Source organism: Pongo abelii, chromosome 8, assembly GCF_028885655.2.
Source record: "Pongo abelii isolate AG06213 chromosome 8, NHGRI_mPonAbe1-v2.0_pri, whole genome shotgun sequence".
NCBI classification, from domain to species: Eukaryota; Metazoa; Chordata; class Mammalia; order Primates; family Hominidae; genus Pongo; species Pongo abelii.
In genome coordinates, this window is record NC_071993.2 from 25390271 (window position 1) to 25410704 (window position 20434).

At 36.0% G+C, this 20434-nt stretch overlaps 1 protein-coding gene across 1 annotated transcript in view; it reads left to right on the plus strand.

Moving 5' to 3' along the window:
• GPR158 (G protein-coupled receptor 158) overlaps window positions 1-20434 on the plus strand; it is a 424507-nt gene that overhangs the window by 51063 nt on the left and 353010 nt on the right. Inside the window, exon 2 of the mRNA XM_002820608.5 lies at window positions 886-991. Coding sequence (XP_002820654.2) covers window positions 886-991 — 106 coding nt within the window. The remainder of the gene's footprint in view (window positions 1-885; window positions 992-20434) is intronic.

Consider the following 20434-nt stretch of genomic DNA (forward strand, 5'->3'; position numbering starts at 1 on the left):
AAGCTTCATGGCCCAGGATGCAAAATACTTATTTCAATAAAGTCCATGTGTGATAGTGCAGTGTTGGACAGATATTTCTGCAGCAACTGCTGCTAGTGGTGCTGGTGGTGGTGAAAAATAGAAAGGAGGGAATCTTACGAAAATATAGAGAGAAAGTTGGCTGGAGGAAGTGGAGGAATTTTAGACCAACTTGGAGCTTTCTTTGCAATTTAGCTTTTGATTGGCTCTGAATTTGTGAGTTGTCCTTCTTAGTGACGCTTCTCAAATGGCTAAGTGAAATGTAGTCTCTTCGTTTCCAGATTTAAAAGAAAAAGAAATGCAGTCATCATTTCTGTAGTGAGGCAAATCTCTGTTCAATGTGGAACACTGGGAGACCTAAAGAGCTGTTTAGAGTTATTAGAATGAGAGATCAGAGAAAAGAGATGCTTATTTTCTGATACTGTCCTCCCTACTCCTCAATCTTCCTAGCCCTGAAATGGGAAATAGGAGTAGAAAGAAATGAACTGAAGGCTTTATTTTAATTTACTTTACTAGAAGGAGTTCTGAGAGCAAGTGTTATTTTAGAGTCACATTTTCTGCCATGTCTAGAGCAATATTGTCCTGGAGTTCAGGCAATCAACATATATTTACTGAGCACCTATTATGTACCAGGCATTATATAAGGAAGTGAAGACAGCTCCCTGCCTTTGGACTTACATAAAGCCAGTACTTAATGATTTTCTTATACTGTGTGTCTTCTCTTGGTACACTTTGGTTGAATATGAGTAGGCAATTTGACAATTTTTGGCATGTTCTTTATGATAATTTTCTAATTTCAAGCTTAAAATACAGAGAAATTATAAATGTCCAGATTAATTTGTTCTTTTTATCCTTTTCTGTTTCTAGGGGTGTCATGAAAGTTGACATAAATCTTCAGAAAGTGGACATTGACCAATGCTCAAGTGATGGCTGGTTTTCAGGAACTCATAAATGCCACCTCAACAATTCAGAGGTAAGAAGATGAAAATAAAATCCTCTTTAAGCTCAGGAATACATTATTTTGAATGTGTTATATATGTGTGGGTAAATGAACAAGAGGCATCTTACTGGGAAAAAAATCTATGTAGGTCTCAGAGCTGCCAAATGAACTAAAATAGGAGTAGAAAATAAAATTTGTGTAGAATAACTGTTCGTTTGGGGACTGAAAGAAGGCCAAAACTACAATTACATCTGAAGTTTGACTTTAGTCAAAGCCTGGCCCTATTCTTCAAAATGGGCTGGAAATTTAAAATAGTCCTGAGATGAGAAACCAGTCCCAGGAATGGTCAAACAAATTATGCCTGTTTTTTTATGGAATATGATGCTTATTGAAATATTGGTGGTATTCATTCAGACACACTGCTATCTGCTAGAAGAGCACTAGAGAAGGCATGGTGGGGCAATTTTGAAAACAAGGAGAAAACACTGTACAGGGTCCTGGAAAGGAATTGTGTATATGTGTGTGTATTTGTTCAGTTTTTAGTCCCTATCCATGCTTGATTTGATGATACTCTGGTTGATAGGAAACAGGCATGGAGATCATGCTTCTGGAAATAAGACTGTCACTTGTCTTTTGTAGTTTCAGAGAAGGAATATGATGACATACTGGTGATTTCATTTTTAGTAGCCCATTTCTGAGGTCCTCAAACTATGGAACAAACATATAATAAAGTTCTTGATCTTAAATACTTGGGCTAGTCCAACATTGATTCCATGAGTTTGTGAGGAAAGTCAGCTTGCTTTATTTAAAATAGAGGGGATGTTTCCACAAATGTAGTAATCTACAACTTTAATCTGAATTTATGCCATTTGTGAAAGGTGATTGTATATAGTGTAATTTTTAAGGAAGGAATTTTAAATCAGGAGGAAATTTAGCAATAAGCACTTATTTGTGCCATTACACAAATGCACAGATAGGTGCACAGGTATACATCCATGCATATACATGTATATATGCCCATTGAATGTTTACCATGTATACACCCACCACACATACTCCTGCCACACACAACCCACATACCCCTGTACTCCCACACTCCCAAATATATTTTCACTGTTTCTCACATCCGCCATACATTCCACACACACTTCCACCCCATCACCACACTCTCCAGAGCATCCCTCAGTCCTCTTGCCCCCAGCGTGTAAGAAGCCCCCATAATGCCCCATATCCCTCTAAATCTATCACATCTCTCCACCATATCCTGATGATCCCCCACTTCATCAATACATTCCCACAGCCCCCCCATTCCCTCACATCCACACACTTCCTCCCACATCTCCATACACCTCCACAGAGACTGCCATCCACAGTTAATGTTTCTGCCTTGCTAACTCACAAAATTGAGCTCTTCTTTTTGTCTCCTTTAATTATTCTTAGGGTTTTGAACATTTCTGAGCCTCCACTTCGGGTGATTCTGGCATTTCTAAGATGTGAATTTCAATCGCTTGGCTTGGTGAATATCTTTAGTCTGATTATCATCTCCATGCCAAATGTCTAGAGCAATATTGTTCTATTGGGAGCAGATAGCCACTTAGCATTGTCTTTTAGCCAGAATGGACTTTTTTCTGCATGGGTGTCATATTGTGGATATTGATCTGTGTGTGTTCATTTCTGTATAGGCTTGTGTTAGTGGTGGTCCTGGGTGGTTCAATAAGCAGTCTGCCTAGAAACAAGGAGATACTTACTTTTCAGTTTGTTACAGTTGCTGCTTGCCTCTAATAATCATGGTGTGGTTTTGTGTCCTTACAGCACATCTGTTTATTTGACTAGATGGTCAGACTGAAAGAACCTCTTTCTCCTTTTGGAAGATTGATTTATTTTCATTGCATCAGGATGATTAATTTTCTGAGTTTTGTGTCTTTTTAAAGCTTTGAAATAAACTAGGTTATTTCAAGATAAAATATTATCCTCTATTCTGATTAACAAAGATGAGGTTGAAATTTATAACTTTTGGGATTATGTATGGGAGCATTATATTTATTACATTCCTACTGAAAAAAGTAGAAAAAATGTTCTACAATTTCATTTGAAAATATTGTAGAAAGAGGCTGAGTGATCAAAAAGTAGTATCAAAACGATGGATCTACAGAGTGTATGTTCAACTTGCACTCTGTCACTCTCACCCCCTTTCGTTGACCAGGTACTGGAGTTGGGAGGAAAGAATCTTTGTGTCATGGGCTATGCTCAGGAGGCCCTCGTGGAGTAGTCTTCCCTGCACAGGTCTGTCCTGGAACTCTTCACACATTGTACTGGGCTTCTCTAAGGTCATATAGTTTGTGCTGGTCACTCTAGGTACCTGCAACAGTTCTGGACCACATCCTCAGTGTAGTTACTGGGAATAGTCTTTTAATTCCTTTCCCATATGGATGTGAGTTAGAGATTAGAAGCTGGCTTCTCTGGAGATTTTTACTGCTTGTAAATCTTTCTGGAAAACAGAAAGAAACATGTCTCGCTTGTGGCATTTTTCTTGTGTTCTGACTCTACTTTATTCTTTATAACAACCCCTCTGTTACCACCCCAAGGATCGCTGTGTAAACTGGCTTATTTTGGGAAGCACTTAACGTGATCCACATTTGTAGGATGTAGGGTCCTGTCTTTATGAATGTCCATATCGTTAGAAATAAAGACACTCATCTTGGTTTACAGTGGGTTTTATCTTTCTAATGTTTAACATTCTTCTCTTATAAACAATAGAGAAATTTACAAATTTCAAAGTTATAAATGAGGCAGACTTTTCACTGTAAAAAATTTTCTAACGATGTTGGAAAACTTTCCAGCCTGTAGGGTATATACAACCAAAATATCAGGTCTGATGTTGGAAACAGATAAGTGATATGGAACCAATGACAAAAGCCTCAGGAGCATTTTAGAAAGGCATGGAATGGTTTGTGAAGAAAATAATCTCTCAGTGAGTTTAGGTCTTCACAAGGTCTAGGAGGCCACTAAGCATTTTTTGAAGGACATGTCTTCGTAACTAATCTAGAGTACTGTAAAATAGATTTGGTCAGTTTTCACATCCTCTCCTACAGAATGGTTTAAACATAAAATTAATTGATATTAATTTTTGTTTTAAATATTTTCTTTTGCTTTGTTTCCACTAAAAGAAGTTAAAAAAAAACCCATTGTTTGAAATAGGAAATATTAGGAGAGTATCCTGGAAACTTTTTGGTTATATTCCATTAGTAACTACCTTTTAAACATCAGTCCATGGTATATGTATATTTTAAATTTAGAGTGTATATACATCTTTTGTTATATTTTTATGTTAAGTATATTATAAATCAGAAGATTTTACAAGGTTGAGATGAAGATGAAATAATATTTTAATATGAATTATATTACTTTGTTAAAAGAATTATATTTTTATAGCAATATAATTGATTCACAATTTTTATAAAATTTTTAGTGAGACTATTATGATTATGTCATAATTTTTGAAAATCTCAGTTTAATACTTAGTAATGCAGTGATTCAGAGGTCTCTAAGTTCACTTTATTTTTGTGCTTAGTTTTAATATCTGTCATGATTGAAAAAGATTCCTCACAAGGAGAAATCAGTCCAAATTAAAGGAATAAATTGTCAACTATGTTTGCTACCAATTTTTGCAGAGTTTTTCCTTGCAGAGATACAGCAGGTAATTCTTCATTTTACTTGATGTCAGTTGGTCCTTGCAAACTAATTGGAAAGTTGGTCATTTTAATATTTTAAAGGAATAGGTTAAAAACCCACTGAATCTCTTCATGTTAAATATATTAAAGCAGAGTAGGACATTTTACTTCTCAAGTTAAAACTGTAGAGGTATGTGAATATTTATAGGTTTTGGCAACAAAAAACACTTAACACTGAAAACATTTTCGAATATCCATTTTCAAAATGCTCACTTGAAAAGACTTTCTCATGGATTGTTAAAATGGCTTTGAAGGAATTTTTTTTGTTGTTGTTGTTGTTGTTGTTTAAATACCTGTTTCATAGACACTATTGACAACCAACCACTTGCCGTCCCAGAACAGATGAGCAAATTTGGAACATTTGCCCTTTTTTTTGTAAAAAGCAATGTATAACCCATCTTTAAGCTCAGAAGTGAGCAGTTCATTTTGAGATAATGAGAGAATCTTTATGGGGGAAGATTTTCTGGGTCACACACCATCTCATGAAGAATCATAAATATTTTACACTTTAAAACAATACACTCTGAAAATTAATCTAAATGGCCAAATATAAAGGCAGTAAATGGAAAATTGAAGCAAATGAAGGAACCCAGTGACCAGTGTCAATGTTTTTCTGTGTTGAAACTCCCAGTTTTCCTTCAGGATGTCTCAAGTGCCTTCTTAGATTTGTGATCATGTGAAGTATAGATTGAGTGAGGGCATTAATATTAATCCAAGTCCTAAATAAAACAAGGCTTAACAGCTTATGTTTCTTTTATTAAAAAGTTAAATGTAAACAGAAGTTCTAGTATTTTCTTTTTGCATGCCAATTAAAGTCCTGTTTATTCTGCTTTGGAGACCACTTTTTGAAGATATCAGATTCACTGAAGTGGTTGTGTTATCACCCCAGTCATTGGTCTTATATTGCTCTAAGAGTTTCCCATTATCTCCTCTTTTCTATGGAATGTATTGGGTGAAAATCTATTTGTAATTCTTTACTACTACATTAGATGTAGTTTAATGAATCTCTAAAGATAAATTTTAAAGAAGGCTAAAAAGGTAAGAAAACATATCATTTGGTATATGAGAAGAGGATTAGAATGCAAAGATTCAAAGAAAGCAGAAAAACCCTCTTACATACCAAATGTAACTTACTCATTTGACTACAGTGGGTTTAGAGTACTTTTCTAGAGATCTTTCATTTAGTTTAACTTTTCATTTACTGAATCACTTAGAAATAGCTATGTGTCAGTTCCATCTTGTGGCTGCTATCTCACCATTGCTCTTCTTTTCTCCAGAAAGTTTCTGTTTAACAAACACTATTGTTCACCTATCTCTAGAGCCATGCTGTCTAGTATGATAGCCACTAGCCACATGTCGCTTCTGAAGTTTAAACCAATTAAAATTAAACAAAATCAAAAAAGGAAGTTTCTGGCCTCACTAACCTGATTTCAAGCATTTAATAGCCCATGTAACTAGTGGCTACCATGTTGAAAACTGCAGTGGACAGCTCTGCCCTAGGATATAGTCTAGCTTATAGTGTAGTCAAGCCACACAGGTTTTTTAAAACTTTCAGATCCCTGAGTTTCCTTGTACGCTTGTCAGTAACATTGCCTTAAAATTCACTGAGGGACATTTAAGGACAAACTTAAAATGAATTTTGGCTTATGCAATCTTCTTATGATCTGTATTAGTGCAATTGAAACTAAGTAATGAGAATGTTGCAAACTATTTTTAATGCCATTATTTCACACTGGAAACTGTAACAGTCTTACAGTAAGTGAGGAGTAAACACTGGTAATCACTGTGGATATTTACATTTTAATTGTATTTGTAGCACAACTTTTCTTTTCTCCTATTACTAGTGTGAAATGTGGTTATTTAATATAAAGTCACACTCTTCTTTTGGAATGTAGGACAATGATCAGGTGTTCATTTGTACCTAGAACAGTACCTGACACTGTTGAATTAATGGAGATAATTTGCTGTTGTTAGATGGCCTCCCTCTAATACATGGCCATCGCTTTTGACCAATTGCCCAAAATAAAATTAAGCACAATGTTTTTTTTTACACACTTTGAAAGTCCTTATACATGCCAAAGTCATTTTTATTTTTATTTTTTCCAAGTTTCATGTATTCTTTTTTTTATTATTATTATTATACTTTAAGTTTTAGGGTACATGTGCACAATGTGCAGGTTAGTTACATATGTATACATGTGCCATGCTGGTGTGCTGCACCCATTAACTCGCCATTTAGCATTAGGTATATCTCCTAATGCTATCCCTCCCCCCTCCCCCCACCCCACAACTTTTGTAGTAGTTGCCTTTCAGGTATTTGAAGACTGCTGTTAGCTACCTTGTAAGTCTTCTTTCCTCTAGGCTAATCCTCTGTTTCAGTCACGCATCCCTGCTTTACCAGGCTTAGCCGAAGGAGGCCATATCACCACTGTATGGATCCTTATTTGTTTTTGGAGTTCTAAAGCCTATCTCATTTGATTTTGTTACAGTCTTTCTTTTTAAAATTAATAGAAACCGATGGTATTTTTCTGAGTTTTCCACTATGCTCTCGAGAGTTATTTGGAATAGAGATTCTCGAATTGTTTCAAAGCTAGGGTTAGAAATCACTGTGCTAAAGCCACTGAGCCGGGGAGCCTAATAAGTCAGTTAAGGGCAAGCTGGCTGTTTTAGATGTTTCCAGCAACTGAGCCAAGAGTTCACCAGTGGCTATCGCCATCTTGTGGTTGGGGGAAAGAGAGAGAGAAAATCTGTAGTAGGAAATTAAGTGACATTGAACTATTTCTTTGTTGTCTAGACATCTCTTTCACTATTAAAATACATCTTTCCCTGTGTACAGTTGCAAGCTATTTGTGTGTTGTATTCTGGTTAAATACTAAACCACTGTTTCCATCACTGTCTCATGCAACTCAGTTCTGACTTTAGTCTATTCACATATAATTAGGTGTACTGGGCTTCTCTCTTTGAGGACACTTTACAAGTTTGCTGAACTATTATTGTTAGTATTTTTTCTTCTTCTTATTATGGTTAATAAGATATAGGCTATCTTTTCCATGGGATACCTTTTGTAACATTATTTCAAATTCATTATTTTAGGTCCTAGGGATACAGTGGTGAATAAGACAGAGGAAATTTATAATTTAAAAGAGATCATTGCATTCTAGAGGGAACCAGAGAACTTAGAAATATACCAATTGACTTTAACTTTTTTATGTACTAAATTTTCTAGGTGATATGTACTAAAATATCGTATATTAATTTCTGAGACACAAGACTAGTCATAAAAGAGAAGTCTTCACACATATTTAAGAAGTGCAGGAATTTATTTACTGGATTGGCAAACAGTAAAAAAGAATTATGCTCAATGTTGGTGAGGATATTCTAATGTGTTATTGGTAGGAATGCAAATGTTTATAAATTTTTTGACAATATGGTAAAAATGTATCATCATTAAAAATGCATACTTCTTTGTTCTACCTGTTTTTTCTCTACTTCTACTTTAAATAATTTAAGCCTGGGGAACATAGCGAGACCCTGTCTCTACAAAAGAATTTTAAAAATTAGCAAGGTTTAGTGGCACATGCCTGTAATTCCAGCTACTCAGGAGGCTGAGGCTGGAAGATCTTTTGAGCCCAGAAGTTCGAGGCTGCAGTGAGTTATGATTGTGCCCCTGCACTTCAGCCTGGGCAACAGAGTGAGACCTCATTTCTAAAAAAAATAATTTAAGAAAACATTAGAAAATTTTAAAATATATCAATATAATTCTAAAATATAATTCATAAATATATATGTACTAGATTACTTCTCACAGTATTACATATTGTAGCAAAAATTTAGAAACAAATGCATAAGAAAGAATTGGGTAAGTAAATTACAGTGCACTCAAATAATATCATACCATTGTGCTACTTAAAATGAATACTGTTCATTCATTGATGTAGAATGATGTTCATTATATATATTAAAATAAACAGGTTCTCCAGTATGGTTTAAGGATTAGTAAGCATTTGGGGATATAGAGAAAAGTGATGTTTGTAAGAAAGGCTTTCTGGCATGTATTGAGTAGATGAGTAGAGGCTTCGTAAGAAGCAGCCAATGTTTTTTTGCCCCTGAATGTGCGCCCCTTTAGTTTTGAGAAGTGAAATTTATTACTGTGGAAATGTGTACAAGATGATTTGTAGTCCGGGCGTGGTGGCTCACGCCTGTAATCCCAGCACTTTGGAAGGCCAAGGCGGGTGGATCACGTGGTCAGGAGATCGAGACCATCCTGGCTAACACGGTGAAACCCTGTCTCTACTAAAAAAAAATACAAAAAATTATTCGGGCGTGGTGGTGGGCGCCTATAGTCCCAGCTACTCGGGAGGCTGAGGCAGGAGAATGGCGTGAACCCCGGGAGGCGGAGCTTGCAGTGAGCTGAGATCGCGCCACTGCACTCCAGCCTGGGCGACAGAGCGAGACTCCGTCTCAAAAAAAAAAAAAAAAAAAAAAGATGATTTGTATAAACTAGCTCGCAGTTTGTAAAAAGGAGGGTAGATTAAAGGCAAGAGGGCATATGCAACCTCAAAAGAAAAATCTGTCTATCTTATAATGTTGGTGGTGTCTCTATCTAGACCTTGTATGGAGTTGGGAAGAAGATGATGGAGAAAGACAATTTGAAGAACATTGAGCATATCTGTGAGGAGGTGGTAGATTCATCGCTATATTTAGGGACTCCCTTTTCCTTTGTGGATCATAGTGAGGACTGCTAATGCAAATAACCCCAAAATTGAAGGTTACAGTGGGAAGTGGATGGATTCACAGTAAAGACTGGATACATTTTACTTTTTCTGTTGTTTCAACTCAATAGATTTTTATCAAAATCTAAAAATCTTCTTATTAATTTTAACACTAATAGTGGCTGCAACTACTTGGTAGTGCTTGGTTTGGGTCAATAATTGGTCTTTGTGCTTTATATGCATTTCTTTAATCTTTAAAGCCTCTATTTTACTGAGGAGAAACCTAGGCCAAGACAGGTTAAATAACTTATTTATAATCATACAAATAGTAGTTGGTAAAACTGGGATTAGAATCCAGATTTATCTGATTCTAGGCCTATTTTTGTTTTACTACAATCAAATACTTCTTATTTTCTAGGAAACATGTAACCAGATGAATTCATTTAGGATTAGACATGAGGCTGTATGGGGTATTTTAGATTACAAACTACATTTAACCTTGGAAATTGGGTAGGAGAGATGATGGGATATTATCCTACACCAGGTGTCACTTTAGACATGGTGCTTTGGCATTTCATAAAGTAATTGCTGTGAAAATCCAGCATCCTTCTTAGTAGGAGAGGAATTAAAGTTCCCATAGTCCCTGGATTTGTTTAAGTCTAAGGCTATATATTAGGAAGTGATTGAATGAACTGATATGAACTTTCAGTGAAGGTTATGGTCGTTTGTTATAGGACTTTATGTGGGGCTTTGTGCTTGCCAGAATGTTCATCTATTCTTTGAATAATGATACAGAAGACACATAATTAAGAATAACAAATTCATTCAAAGTTAAAATCAGAGACTAAAAAGATATTGCTGAATTAGAGAAATGGACAACTCCATCACAGTGAAAGTTAATCAGAACAAAGATAAGATCCTGAATGTGAATCAAAATTCCTATCTTTCTGAGCATAGGAAGAATGATGTGGTTTGGTTTGATCACATGTGAATGATATTTGGGAGGATAATTGAAAGTTGAAAATAAGTCAACAGTATGGTGTGGCTGCAAAATCATAGCAAAAGCCAACATAGTCTGAGGTTGTTCTCTAGATCTGGAGAGGCTTATATTGCAACTGTATTCAGAACTTAGCAGAAAATACCTAAAATAGTATGACAGGTTCCAGTTCTCATACATTAAAATGTGTGTAGATAAAGTGGAAGCACTCCAGAAGAGAAAATTTGTATTACAAAGGACTTTGAAACCTTACTTTTTGAAGAATCAAAGAAATTGAGAATGTTTTTCCAGGAAATAGAAGACTCATGGGTGATCTGATAACTGTCTTCAAATATCAAAATAGCTATTATATGGATATTTATACTTTTTCTCAAGGAATACAGGGGCTAGTCTGTGACTTACTGGTAAAACAACAGGAACTGCAGAAGGCTCTGTTTACCTCAATGTAAGTGGAACTTTTTAATAATCAGAATTGTTAAAAAATGAAAAATACACATTTTAAAATAGTAGATTATAAATTTGAATGTCACGGTTATTCAGTCACACCTTGCAGGGATGACCACTTGGAGAGGATGTTGTAGACCTTGGTATTTTCAACAGTGAAAGGTACCACATGACAATTTTGTGGAGCTCACTAAAACTGCATGCGATATTGGCTATATGTTTGGACTAGATACCTCTAAATTTTCTGTAGTGTTAAGATTTTATACCTAGTATACTCTAAAGGGAACCGCTAAAAGATGTTTCCATCCAAAAGAATACTCTCATTGTCCTTGTACTGGTAATACTTTAAATTCTCACTTTTTATATGCTTGTGCTTGCCAAATGTGAGATTTTCTGATTTTTCTCTGTGATAATGATAAAGCAAACTGTTATTCAGCATTGCCACGTTCATTCAAGCTAGCTTATAGGAGTTGATGTCCAGTTACCCCTTAAGCACTTTTAGGATGTTAATGCAAGACTGATAAATTTTGATGAAAGTGAGATGAAAAAGCCAAAAAATGTTTAGCTGACCTTCGATTGCAAATCTGGGATAATCTGAGCCAGAAAGGAGGCAATATTATAGGAAGCACCATTGATTTTAAAAAATAATCTAATTTGCCTCTTCTGCTTATCAAGGAATCAGATACTTTAGAGTAGGAGATAAATCAATTTTCCAGCTAGAATGGGGTCATGGTGTTTGGAGTCTGCTCCTGAATGACACTGCTTTTATACAATCTATGTCACTGGATTGTGTTACCAACTTTCTTGAATCTGTTGCTCTAATGTTAGGACCTTTGAAGTATTTGAATTAGAATGTACAAAGGAGAGAGCTACCTGACTATTCAAGGTGAATAGACTGCCTCTCTGTCTGTACACGTTATCTGGGCGTCAATTAAAAGGCTGTCGTTAATGGAAGAGACCTACTCCTAGTAGAGAATTAGAACACAAATTGGAATGCAGGAATAAAACAAAGGTGAATATGGAGGACGGCAGCTTACCATGTACAGGGATGACAAGAGGATTCAGAGGATTCACTACATTTATGATAATATATTATCATAAATTGTCATATGACAATATATGTTATGGACTCTAACCATTGCTAAATACAAACATGTAAAATGCTTTGAAGCTTCTCTGTGGCCTTGGGATCAGGGTGAGGCTGAGTTTGAAGGTGGGTGATCTGCAGCATATGCAGGGCAGGGCAAGAGTAAGCTGGGGCGAGAGAATTGACTTGCATACACCAAGGGATGTGAACTCAAAGTACCAGACTTTCTTGATCTTTTCAATTCAGTGAGAGAACATCTGATGAAATATGAAGTTAGTGAACAGATTTGGAATATGCAGCTAAATTTATAATGGAGCCAATCAGGGGGAAAAAAAACCTACCTATTAAACCTTTGCTTTTGTCATATTCAGTAGCAGAAAAATTGCTACTTGTCCAATTCTAGATATGAGAGGCAATCAGAATATACAGTGAGTGCCTGAGGATGACTTTTTGGGGGTTAAATATAGCTTTGCATCATTAACTTATGTGGGAAAAAATCCCATTATGACAGCAAATCAGATCTAATCTGGCACTCCCTCTGCTACAATTATATAAAATATGGTGGAAAGTTGTCAAAGCTTTCAGTGAGAAATGAGGCTACTGATGCTTGGCAGCCCCCTTTTTGAGCAAGTGAAGAATCGTGTTGCTTAGCTACAGCCCTTGGCTGATTTAGAGAGCTTTAACTGACTGTATTATACAAGAGTTAAACTCTGTTCCTTGATATCTTCTTGTTCTAAGATGAAAGGCCTTATTTGCCACCTTCTTATTTTGTTGGTATCTTCACCAAGTCATTTATGTGTATTCATCCAGGACAGGTTTCGATTTATCATTGTTTTTCCCTCCCCAAGGGCCTATAGATTGAGAGAGAACAAGTGGGTGTTGATGATACAAGCAGAACATAAAGTATTGAGATCACTTGAAAACGCTTTTGTCCTCAAAGTAACGTACAAGTATCTATTTCAAATTATTTTTGTCATTTGAAGCCATTGTTTTTTTACCCCCCTCTTCTTTTAGCTTATTCATAGTTTGGGTTACTATTGTCTCTAAAATGCACAAGATTTTTGTATTTTAAAATATAAGCTCACACGTAGGTGTATGGAAAGTGGTAGAGAAGAGTGAATGTAATTGATGAAACAAATAAGAGTAAGGCTGGAAATGGAACAAAAGACCATTGAAAACAGAAGGATTAAGGAGAAAAACAAAAAACTGCAAATGGAGAATATTTAGAGCAGTTATTGTGCATGAAGTAGAAAAGTGTGTAAAGGGGGAATCCTTAGATTATCAGAGCCCATTTAGTGGGATAAACATGCTCAGAGGGACTTGTAAGTCTGGGGGAGGATTTTGGTCCATGCGCTGTCTCCAGAAAGGAATATCTTTATTCTAAATATGTGGGTATCAACTTTATTTTTATAGCTCTTCAGGAAAGAGAGCTGTCCCTCAGCAGTGCTTTCTATTATCTTACCATAATTATCTGTAATGAAGTGAAGTCATGACCTAATCTTGATTGTGTAATTATTTCCGTAGATTTTATTATTGGCTTGTCAGTACAATCTTTGTTTTATGCATGCAAAAGCAGTTTCTTTTTTTTCCCTGCTGGTGGTTACAATTTCATGATCACCTGGAGGAGATTCTATTGAGTTGATTCTATATTTACATTTGGAAATAGGATAATGGACAACTGTCTCTGTAGGCTTGGCCCCATTGCAATTCTAGGTCTGTTGAATACCAGAATTTATAGGTGTACAAACTGAGCAGCCCTGCTTATGGGCTATGCTTTTATGCTTGTCTGCAAATCATCTTTGTCTGACACTTTTTAAAATATGCCTGTATAATGCAGTCATTTTCAAAGTGTGGTCCTGGGACCCCTGGGGGTCCTCAAGACCCTTTCAAGGGAGTCTATCAAGTTAAAAGTATTTTCATAGTAATTCAGAGCCATTATTTGCCTTTGGAACTCTCCATTCTCTTAGGAGTATCCAGAGGTTGTACAAGATGTGATATAGAAACAGATTAAATGCAGAAAGAGAGAGAGAAGAATCCAGCTGTCTTGTAATAAGTCTGACATTAAAGAGATTTGCAGAAATGTAAAACAATGACCCTCTTCTTACTAAATATTTTTTTTTGGAAAATATAGTTTTTTTCATAAATATGTTACTTATGTTAATATATTTGTTTTATTGATTTTAAATGAATTAATACATATTTTGGAATTTTATCAGTTTTAATATATAAGATGGTAAATATCAATGGACATAACCCCCATAAATCAAAGCTCTTTGGGATACTCAGTAATTTTCAAGAGTGTAAAGGGGTCCCAAGACTGAAATGTGTAAGAGGTACACTCATCAGCTACTGCATGATTTCTCACCTTAATTCCACTTCCTGGTTTCTGGGCTCTTTCTCTTTTCCTTACTTCTGTGATTCGACTGGCAGACTTTTATAACTCACTTGTTCCCCCCTGCCTTCCCTCCTTATCATTTCATCCTTAGACCCCGCTGAATTCTCAGCCCAGTGTCACTAGAATTGGTGATGACACAAGCGCAGTAATCACATTAATTAAAAGGGCAGTCTATCCAAATTAACGTTTCACATATTAGTTTGATACGTATTTCTAACTATAGTGAGTGCATTATGGGTAAGAATGTTCATTTATTATTTCACTTATATAGCTTAAGTGAAAACCACACTTTTAGGATTTTTATTTTGACTTCATTTTCTTAAACAATTTTGACCAAAATGCCAAAGGATGGAATATTCTGTATTTTACTCTTCAAATTTTTCATATTGGGATTTTAAATGTAAATTGAAAATCATTTACATGCCAAGGTATTAGAACTGTATAGAATTCTGCAGCCCTAAGTGTATATAAAGACCAATTTGTCTGTCTGAGTAGTGCTGATTGTTAATAATTTTAGTATTTGGTTACCAGTTAGATGGCTTATTCAAGTAATACCTCAAAAGTTTTTTTCTGAAGATTGGTCTGAAATTGTACACTGATCATTTGGAAGGCTGGCCATCTGCTAATTAATTTTAATTTTTAAGTAGCAGATTGTGAATTCAGTAAGCATCATTTTTTTGTGTATAGCATCAAGATATTCTTAGGACCAAATGAATACCGTATATATGCAAAATGAAAAGTGAATTTGGCTTTTTGTTCCTTTGTTGAAATAGTTCAGAGATTCCAAAATCCTTTTTTATCTAAGTTTTTCAGAGTTCTCGTTAAATAGGTAAAATAATTTATTGCCCCCTGTGTAATGATATTTTGTTACCCTTGCCACAAGAAGGTATGTGTTGAAGCTGAGCTTGGGTTAGGGAGTGGCAATGAGTAGAAATGAAATCCTACATCTTTTCTCTTTGGTCAGAATTGAATAGACCTTAAATTACAAAAGTGCTTGGTAGTCTGGTCTTTTTGGTAGCAATGTGTTAGGTGTTCTCTTTCCTTCTACATTAGCCACTTGTGATGTAAATTTTACTTCAGTATCTCATGAATCTATTTTCTTCTCTTATTCTTACTACATCTTAGTTCTATTCCTAATCACTACTTGCTTGGTCTTTTTTCTTTTATAACTTTAATGTTATTTTTAAGTGTATATACTTAATGTATACAACATGATGTTTTGATATGCTTAGGAAAGTGATTATGATAATCAAATAAAGTAACATATCTATCTTCTCACATGGTTATTTCTCTTCTTCCTTTTTTTTTTTTTTAAATGGCAAGAGCACCTGAAATCTACTCTTAGCTTGCTTGTACTTTTGCAATACTATCTGTCTTCAGTTTTCTTCCTCTTCAGTTCATCATTCATCAGGCAGTATATTTTTCTAGAGATAGTATTGCATAGTAGTTAAAAGTGCTTGTTTTTGATTCAGACCACCCATATTTCTTAGCCTTTTTATGTCTCAAATTTCTGTAAAATTAGGATAGTTTTTTTTAGCCTGTGTAAAGTGCTTTGCACAGTGTATATATATATATATATATTTTTTTTTTTTTTTTTTTTTTTTTTTTTTTGAGATGGAGTCTCTCTCTGTCGCCCAGGCTGGAGCGCAGTGGCACGATCTCAGCTCACTGCAAGCTCTACCTCCTGGGTTCACACCATTCTCCTGCGTCAGCCTCCCAAGTAGCTGGGACTACAGGTACCTGCCACCATGCCTGGCTAATTTTTTGTATTTTTAGTAGAGACGGGATTTCATCATGTTAGCCAGGATGGTCTCGATCTTCTGACCTTGTGATCTGCCCGCCTCAGCCTCCCAAAGTGCTGGGATTACAGGCGTGAGCCACCACACCCGGCCTGCACAGTACATTCTTTATAAATGTTTGCCAACCTCCATAGCACTTTGTATGCTTACAGTTATTATTTATAATTGTTTGTTTGTATCGATCTTCTATGCTAGACTGTAAGCTCCATGAGGGCAGAAACCAAATTAGTGTCATTCACCACTGTCTCAAGTGCCATAACAATGTTTATTGTTTAAGGCATTTTAAAAAGTATTTGTAGTTTGCTCTCAAAATCTAAATTTTGGCTGGGCGTGGTGGCTCACACCTGTAATCCCAGCACTTTGGGAGGCCAAGGCGGGTGGATCATGGATCAAGACCATCCTGGCTAACATGGTGAAACCCCGTCTCTACTAAAAATACAAAAAGAAATTAGCCGGGCGTGTGGCGGGCGCCTGTAGTCCCAGCTACTCGGGAGGCTGAGGCGGGAGAATGGCATGAACCTGGGAGGCGGAGCTTGCAGTGAGCCAAGATCGCGCCACTACACTGCAGCCTGGGTGACAGAGCAAGACTCCGTCTCAAAAAAAAAAAAAAAATCTAAATTTCTTCTCATTCTGCAATACCCAACCACTTGCCTTCCATGATTCTACCATGCTTTTTCATGTCTCCATGGATTTCTTTGCACATGCTGTTCCTTTGGAATAACATACTATTTCCCACTTTCGCCACCTGATCGATTCATGCTTATTCTTTGAGTCCTAGAGTTGCTCTCAGTGAGCCTTTGGCAGCCTATTCTCCACTTCAGGCAGAAGATTGTTTTCTCCTATGTGCCACTGTAGTACATTGTACATGTTTCTACTGTAACACCTAGAATGCTGTACTAAAATTATTTGGCTGCTATTAATTACAATAACTACATTTATTGGATGCCTTTCCTTTCACTTTGTCAAATGTGTATGCATGAGTATACATACAAATGTCTATAAATGTATATGAAGTTGTATGTAATCTTCAAAGTCATCCTAGAAAATATGTATTATTCTAATTTTACAGCTGAGGAAACTGAGACTCAGAAATTTTAAGAAATTAATATAGATTACCTATCAGTTAATAATCTGGAGTGATCGATTGCTAATGCGAGAGTAGCTTGAGGCAAGGGCTGTGACCTACTTGCACATCTCATTGGTAAGCCTGTTTTGGTGGTTTAAGTTCATGGTTGCTGGTTTCATCACTAATTTATCTTAAGACCCACAGGAAAGATTTAGATGAATTCTGTAGTTTGCCAGAAATGGAAACTCATCTTCCCTCAGGAATGGAAAATTCCAGATAGAACCTGGTTACTCATGAAACTCTTCCTAGTATCTGAAAACCTTCTTGGATGTTTAGATTCTAAGTCTAACTTTAATTTGTTTTATGTTTTACTTCATTAACTCATTTCATTGCAAGCAGTCCTAATTAAAAATGAATAGAGGTTGAATTAAAATGAATACTTTTAATTCCTATTAGGGAATGTCTATCATTATACATACTATAATCAACTATTATTTTTAGAATCTAATAAAAACTGCATATGCCATAATGACTCAGTTACGTGGTTTAGTTTCTTTTGTTTTTCATTTGTGATAGATGAATTTTATGAAAAGGGTGTACAGAATTTAGAGTAGGTGGCTCTTCAAACTGACTAGTGATTATTCTCATTCACCATTGTCATGTATTTTTGTCATTTATCTAGATTTGAAAGAATGAACAGGCACATGATACCTTTTAAAGCTGCATCTCTCTCTTTTTGACAAAAAGTGAGTTTTACTCACTACTACTCAGCTAAATCCATATAAATCCTTCTCCACAACCAAACCACTAAATTAAAAATTAGATTATGTTCTCAACATCAAATTTTACAGTATATCTACATGGAAATGTAATTGAAAAACTTATCATAATCAATTTTCAGCTTTCCATTTCTTCCTGTCCTCTCTATCCCCTCCTTTTCCACCTCCCTCTTTCCCTGCCTTTCTCACTCACTCCCTCACTCCCTTTCCTTTCTTTGCCCATCCTTCACTTACTTCACTGTCTCTTCTGTTTTCTTCTTTTCTCTCTTCTCTGCTTTCTTCCTTTTTTCAAAAATTCTTGTCTTTCTTTTCTTTTCTTCTTCTTTATTTATTTATTTTTTAATAATCACCACTTTGCAGAAGGAAAGGTGAAAGCTAAATGCTCTAATTTCCAAAAAGAAATGGCACCATTTGGGCCAAGGCTGCGGGAGTCCACTTCACAGGCAGGCTTTCCCTTCCAGTTGCTTCACTCCATACACACTCCATATCCTCCCTCCACACTCACTCCCACCTCCCGAAGTAGATGAAACTGTGTTTTCTCAGAAGGTAATCTTTCCAGTTCTGATTATAATGTGTGATTGACAGACATCATTAGACCACATAATACCTGGGAGTCCTGAAGTATTGGTTGCATATCTTTTACAGTATGATTGTAATGTTAATATCTGTTAATAAAATAACAATAAATTCATAATTTAATGTATCTGGAATCACAATATCTTTTATATACATTTGAAAAACAAGACATAAATGATCAAGATATGTTTTTAATTTAAACTAGAATGATTACTTCGTGTGGTTTATTGAGCATTTTTAACTGCTTATGATAACTCTGTGAATCCACAGAGATTTATGAGCTGCTTGTTATACACTACTTTCAGAGAGTTTGGGGATTTACTTTCTAGCTCACCTAGTTCTGCTTTGAAAAAGGTATGTGGTACTTACATCAAACAAAATCAAGAATGGGTTAGAAAATGGGATTTGTTTCCATGCAAGCCGTATCAAATGCCAATCCAGCGGATCTTCTGTAAGTCTTGTAATATACCTGCAGAACATGACCACATTTAGGTTTCTTGTTCAGGACCCTATGATTAGAATATGTTCTGTTCAATTGTTGCACATATTTAGCTTCACACTTTATACAGGTATAGCCATGAATATTAAGGACGTGATCCTTCCTCAATTTTGTAACTGAAAAAATCTCAAGGGTGGTATTGTGTGGTCTAATTATATCTTTCAATCATACATTATAATTCAGAACTGGAAAGATTATCTTCTGAGAAAAGAGCTTCATCTACTTGTTGGGGGAGGTGGGAGTGAGTTGGGAGGGAGGATGTAGAGGGTACATGGAGTGAAGAAACTGGAAGGGTAAGCCTGCCTCTGAAGTGGACTTATTTTTACTTTGTCTAACTCTTGCTAATGAAGAGCTAATTTTGACTTGTCTTTAAATTGGATGAGCTGCTGGGGAAGCTTCTTTTATGAAATTCAGGAGGTATGGAGTGGGAGATATGGGTGAGAGGACCCCCCAGCCACAACCAACCTCAAGATTGGCCAGCCGTGATTAAAACAATAGGGGCCAGGCGTGGTGGCTCATGCCTGTAATCCCAGCACTTTGAGAACCCGAGGCAGGCAGATCTCCTGAGAGATCTCCTTAGAGTTCGAGACCAACCTGGCCAACATGGTGAAACCCCGTCTCTACTAAAAATACAAAAAATGAGCTGGGCATGGTGGCAGGCACCTGTAATCCCAGATACTTGGGAGGCTGAGGCAGGAGAATCGCTTAAACCTGGGAGGCAGAGGTTGCAGTGAATCAAGATCACACCACGGAACTTCAGCTTGGGTGACAGAGCGAGACTCTGTCTCAAAAAAAAAAAAAAAAAGTTACCACCAAGTTTTCCTGGTTGGTGCACACTACCCTGTATTTTCTCTATTAGAGAATATATGCCTGCCAGTAAAATTTAAAGCCCCTTTCTTTGACTCTTTCCTTCAGTGCAGAAAGTTCTGTTGGATAGGCTAGTCTATTGGTATCTACCATTCGGTTTGTCTGGTTTTAGCTACTGAAGATATTGTAGTAAACAAAACAAAGCCAATAATATACCAGGCACTGAAAACACTAATAATAAGTATTTAATATATCTCATTTTTAGTTATTGTCATCTATTGAATACCAACTCTAAGTAGCATACTGTACCAGGAACTGTGGAGATTTTATAAAGTAGTATAGTATGCAGTTCATGTCCTCTAAGGTTTACAATCTTTGTGGGAAGATAGAACATCTGTCTTAATGTTATAAGATAAAACAGCAAAACAAGTCAATTACTCTACTACCTATTTCCAAAGGGATTGATTAATCTAGTCATTTCAGGCTTAAAGTCATGATAGGTCATCCTATATTGTAATGGGGACAAAATTATTCTGTTCAAATGAATTGGCACCATAAGTATCAAATAAGTGCTCTGAAAGTTC